The sequence below is a fragment of the Drosophila kikkawai genome, chromosome 2L (assembly GCF_030179895.1).
Source record: "Drosophila kikkawai strain 14028-0561.14 chromosome 2L, DkikHiC1v2, whole genome shotgun sequence".
In the NCBI taxonomy this organism is placed as follows: Eukaryota; Metazoa; Arthropoda; class Insecta; order Diptera; family Drosophilidae; genus Drosophila; species Drosophila kikkawai.
In genome coordinates, this window is record NC_091728.1 from 9,430,318 (window position 1) to 9,435,595 (window position 5,278).

Consider the following 5,278-nt stretch of genomic DNA (forward strand, 5'->3'; position numbering starts at 1 on the left):
TTTGCTAATTAACTTTCAAATAATCCAATCAAGTGTCGAAACCAAGTCAAGCCTAAAATGAGTTCCTCTCTAATCTAGAAACAAAAGATCTCTGAAGCTTCTGCGACTAAAGATAAATACTATTATAGTCAAGCGAAGTGTTGCTAATTAACTTACTCGTGATTCTATGAAGCCCCTAGCCAAGTCACCTATTATGCAATAGGAGAGCTACTCCCAGCTACTTTGTAACTGCAGCTGCAAGATAAGGTTTCGCCAATAGAAATTAATTAATATGAAGTAGACAAATCAGTGAACGGAACGGGAACGGAACCTGTACAATCCTTTATTGAACTGAGGCTAAGCTGAAGATCCTTAGCTACTGCAGCTGAAGATTAAAACCATTCAAGAGAAACAATACATGTATACGAAATGCTCCAAAATAATGTCTTCCATGCGAGGTAAGGAAATTTGAAATATCCTTGGTTATGTTTAGACTATAAATTGAAAGAAATAAATATTAAAATAAAATTTTCCAGCCTTGAGGCTTAGGCCAAGTCTGCATACTAAGCGTAACATACATTTTATAATTTATATATTTTCCTAACTGTAATAATTTTCCCAAACTTATGCATATGTAATATTTATTTATTACAAATAAATACTTACTTATATTATTTTTTCTTTGATGTAAAATTTAGTTTTAAGGTGTTTAAACTTATTGGTAAAAGTTAGCCTTTATTTTAATGTCAAAATCTAAAGTGCTGCAAAAACAGGCAGTCTTAGGGCATCGCTTTTCTATAACAACATAAAAAGTCAGTCGTCTAAAACAAAATGCTTTCAAAATAAACATAGCTTTCAAAACAAAGTGACGCACTGAAAAAGCCAAAAATAAAACGTACCAAATTTATTTTTATAATTTCCTCAAAGAGTCTCGCAAGGGAATCCGAAATGGATCGTGAGAAAGTGAAGGGCACAGTGGTGCAACCACATCAACCGGGCAAGGTTCAAGTGAGGAACCCGTCGCTGAATCTGGAGAACCAGTTGGTGGGCGGCAAGTACAGGGTAATCAGACCCATTGGATCCGGCTCCTTCGGCGACATCTATCTGGGCTTGTCCATTAAAGACGGCATCGAGGTTGCCATCAAGGTGGAGGCCACCGATGCACAGTATCCGCAGTTGATGTACGAGGCCAAGGTGTACAAACAGCTGCGCCTCAATCCTGGATTCCCCAAGCTGCTGCACTTCGGCACCGAGAGGCGCTACAACGCCATGGTCATAGAGCTTCTGGGACCGTCGCTGGAGGAGCTCTTCAACCTATGCAAGCGCCGTTTTTCCCTGAAGACCGTGATGATGCTAATCGATCAGCTCCTGCTGCGCCTCGAAGCCGTTCACGAGGCCGGGTTCATCCATCGAGATGTCAAACCTGATAACTTCCTGATGGGACTCGGCCATAACTCCACCCAACTGTACCTTATTGACTTTGGTCTCTCCAAGCGGTACAAGGACAGCGAGACGCATGAGCACATCCCCTATCGCAGGGATCGCAATCTCACGGGCACTGTGCGATATGCCTCAATGAATGCCCAGATGGGCGTGGAGCAGTCCCGCCGGGATGACATGGAGTCCATGGGCTACTGCATCATGTACTTCAATATGGGCAAGTTACCCTGGCAGGGTATCACGGCCGCCAACAAGAAACAGAAGTACGAGAAGATACTGGAGAAGAAGAGTGGCATCTCGATTGAGACTCTCTGCCGCGGACTACCCACCGAGTTTGCGCTGTATATGAAGTACGTTCGAAATCTGCGCTTCAAGGAGCCCCCGGATCACAAGTATCTGCGCCAGCTGTTTCGCGTCTTATACCGCTCCCTGAACCATCAGTACGACTTCATATACGACTGGACGCGCCTCCAGGAGCAGCAGAAGGAGCGTCTGCGTCGTGACCGCGAGAAGGAAGGAGAGAAGAACCGTGAACGCTTTCATGCCACCGACCGACAGCCGGACGTGGAGCGTGCTCGCAGGACTTCCACTCAGCAGGCGGAGCACACTTATCGCCGCCAGTCCGCCAGATATGAACACGATCGAACAATTGGCGATGGGTCCCTCAGCCGGCGATATAAGTAGTGCAGCGTTATCAAAATCAATTCCTTTTTAAAGTTCAGTGGTTCCACGTTGGAACCACACTTTAGTGTTAACCAAACGGATATCTGTATTTTGGGTTCCACCTGGTAACGGAGAAGGCAGTTCTTTTAAAATTGCCTACATTTTATGGATAAATAGTACATCATTTAGATCCTGAATTAAAGCTTATTTTATAATGTTGCGAAATTGTTTACGATTGTTTGCATTGTGATTATTGCAAAATACAGCCTTATAAACCATATCAAAATTAAATTATTACTTGTATTGGACAGAAGGCTTTTATATTTTTCTATAGATAGTTTTTAATGCGTTTCAAGACTACATATTTCTTTCATTAATTGAGTTATCAGCAATGCCTTTTAGCAATATCCCTCAGGCACTTGAGAATCCATTCAATGGTGTCCTGTGGGAAAACGCCACTCTAAGTTTTCCATTAAGTTTGAGCTCCCTTTATACGTGGACGCAGCGGGGTTGGGGCAAGAGGCAACTTAATAAACTGTCAAATTGTCATGTAAACGGGACAAAGCTGCCAACTGAAAGTTTTTACCTCGCCAAGAAGTTGGCTAAAAAGGAGGCGGGTTTATTTACGCTACTTATTTATTGAGTGGCGGACACAGAAGAAGCGGACTAAAAAAACACTAGCGAGTTATGCGAAAACAAAATAAATTTTAGAGTAGCAGCAAACTAAAAAAAATATATGTGTGTATTTGTGCAGTTGTGTCAACCGCAAAAAAAAACATTTTATTAGTTTTATTTTTTCTTGTCCGCTTTTGTGGCAGCAAAAATAAGTGGAAAAGTTTCGTTTTATTTTTGCAGAATCTCTTTGCTTAAAGACGGGTCGCGACTTGGCACCTGCTGCCAAATTAAATTCCCAGCTGTACAACTGAGACAGAGAACGAGAATAAATAGACAAAGAGAGAGAAAGAGAGAGAGAGAGAGAGAGGGAAAATCTAGAAAGAAAGAGACGGCTGAGGAAGCACTGAAAGAGACGGAAATAAAACTACATGGCTATGACAGACTGGCAACTTCAATAATTTATGATGCAGCAGCCAAAGGAGAAAGCAGCGCCGGAATCATTTTGCCATTTCGAGTAATTTTTCTTTTAGCTCTCTCTGCCTCCCCTGGTTGGTGAAACTTTTGCGAGAAACAGAAAACATAATTAAGTGTTGTCTAGAGTTGGGTGCATAGTTGACATGACAAACAGTTGATGAACAAAACAAAAAAAATAAAAGGACAAGGCAGGGGAGTAAATAGAGCTGCGAAGTACGGAAAATTGCAAATTCCATTGGGGGAGAATAGTGAATAGAATATCCCCGGGAGCCATGGAACTGGTCGAAAGTGGCTAATAAAGCGGCCTGACAAGTGGCAAGTGGAAATGCCAGACAGTGTGGCTGCTTCTGCTCCAGCTCCTGCTCCTTGATTCCCTTTCTCCGCCTGCCACAGGATACCTGTCGCGTTTCCGTTGCCTGACAACGACAGTTGGCATGTCAGCATATGACAAATCGTTCGGCTGACAGGTGACTTGAATGTTATGGAAATTTCCTAGCCAGGATCCTGGACCGGCGGCACGAATGCAAATACTATTCGCAGCGCAGGTAAAGGTAATGTAATTGCACATTTCGTTGTGTGAATGCCAAAAGAGGTGTTTATTTAATTTGCCAAGTGAATGTGTCTACGTGAATGCCATTCGCCCGCTCAAAGTTTGTCCAATTTGATGTGACAATTTCCAGCATTTTGCACTCAAAGGAAAATTGTTAGCAATGCCACGGCGCCCATAGAATATAAATGCGATGGCCTAGAGTGTAAGCTGTCGGTTCTATTCAAAAGGTGACCTGAATGGCAGTGGCTCTGAATCTAAAGGCTTCAGTTTAAGGGTAGGCAAGTAATACTTTCTTAAATTAATTGTAAAATACCTAAAAGGGACTCAAGGCAATATTAGTTAATTGTTTTTTAAGGAAAAAAGCATATATGATATTTATTTTTAATATAGAAACACATATACATTTTCAAAAAGGTCTAAACCTAAAGTTAAAGCTATTTTATATGACCCAACATTAAATAAATACACGACTTGGTTCAGCTTATTTAAATATTTAAATGTATATATGGTTCACTGGACTTGATTTATTAAAAACTTAAACCCTTCGCATCGAGACTTTATTCAAATATGCAAAAGCTGACTTAAATGCATTTTAAGGGCTTAGCCCGTTTCCATTTGGGCCTTCGTTGAGGCCTTATTGTTGTGCCGTTCAACCCACTTAATTCCCAGAAAGTGTTGAGCTGAAAAATTGCAAAACTAATCTATTCGACAGCAAAGTCCCTTCGCCAGCCGCATCCGCACAGGTAAACCATTAACAGCAACAGTGAACTGGAAAAACACAATGCCGGAGTGGAGGCGGAAAAAGTTGTTATTTCGCCAGCGTTTATTTACAGTATTAACTGGAAATGGGGAGTGCAGCGAGATAATGCCAAACCACAGCAGCAGCAGGAGCAACATCAGGAGCAGCAGGAACCGAAGCAAAGCTCTTAACTTTCAACGGTAGCCCCGAAGTTTCCACTCAAATAATTGCTTTTACTGGCGCTAATAGATGGGGATTTCCAACAAAGCCGGCCGGAGCATTTCCCCCATTTTTGATCCGCCTCCAGAAAAGCTGCAGCATAATCCATTTGCCACGATAAGTCGAAAAACACGAACCGAAATGGCTCTTTGTTGCTGCCGCCTCAACCCCCCCAACTATAAGATCTTAAGTTTTGCTTTGCTCAGTTTTTAGTTTCGCCTGCGCTCTGAATTATTTATCGCGCGTTTTACGAGTAGAAGGAAAGTAATTATGTGCAACGCGGCGTATGCGCAATGTTAAGACACGGCAAAGACATGAAAATTAATTAATTTACCAACAGCGATTGGTTGTGCCCCGCTGTTCCCAGATGCTACAATCGATTTGTGGCTTACCTATGCATACACTTAGAGAATAATTTAATTTTACGTTTAAAAATAAAAAAAAACTTATTTACATTACAACTTTTTCCATTTTACCAATTATTAACAAGAAATATTAAGAACCTAACATTTTATTTAGTTATATAAAACACTTTCTATGTATTCTTAAAAAGGAATCAAATTTATTTGACTTTCGGTAACCTTAAATTAATATAAAAT

The 5,278-nt window shown here is 41.2% G+C and overlaps 1 protein-coding gene across 1 annotated transcript; it reads left to right on the forward strand.

Annotated features, from left to right (window-relative positions):
* Positions 1–730: 730 nt before the first annotated feature.
* Positions 731–2,307, forward strand: LOC108085335 (casein kinase I). Its single transcript, XM_017181891.3, has one exon. It carries the CDS (start codon positions 928–930, stop codon positions 2,101–2,103), a length of 1,176 nt encoding a protein of 391 aa, XP_017037380.1. The 5' UTR covers positions 731–927; the 3' UTR covers positions 2,104–2,307.
* The last annotated feature ends 2,971 nt before the right edge of the window (positions 2,308–5,278 follow it).

Excerpts from the sequence above, each read along its gene's own strand:
- LOC108085335 (XM_017181891.3), top strand. The coding sequence starts at position 928 with ATGGATCGTGAGAAAGTGAAGGGCACAGTGGTGCAACCACATCAACCG.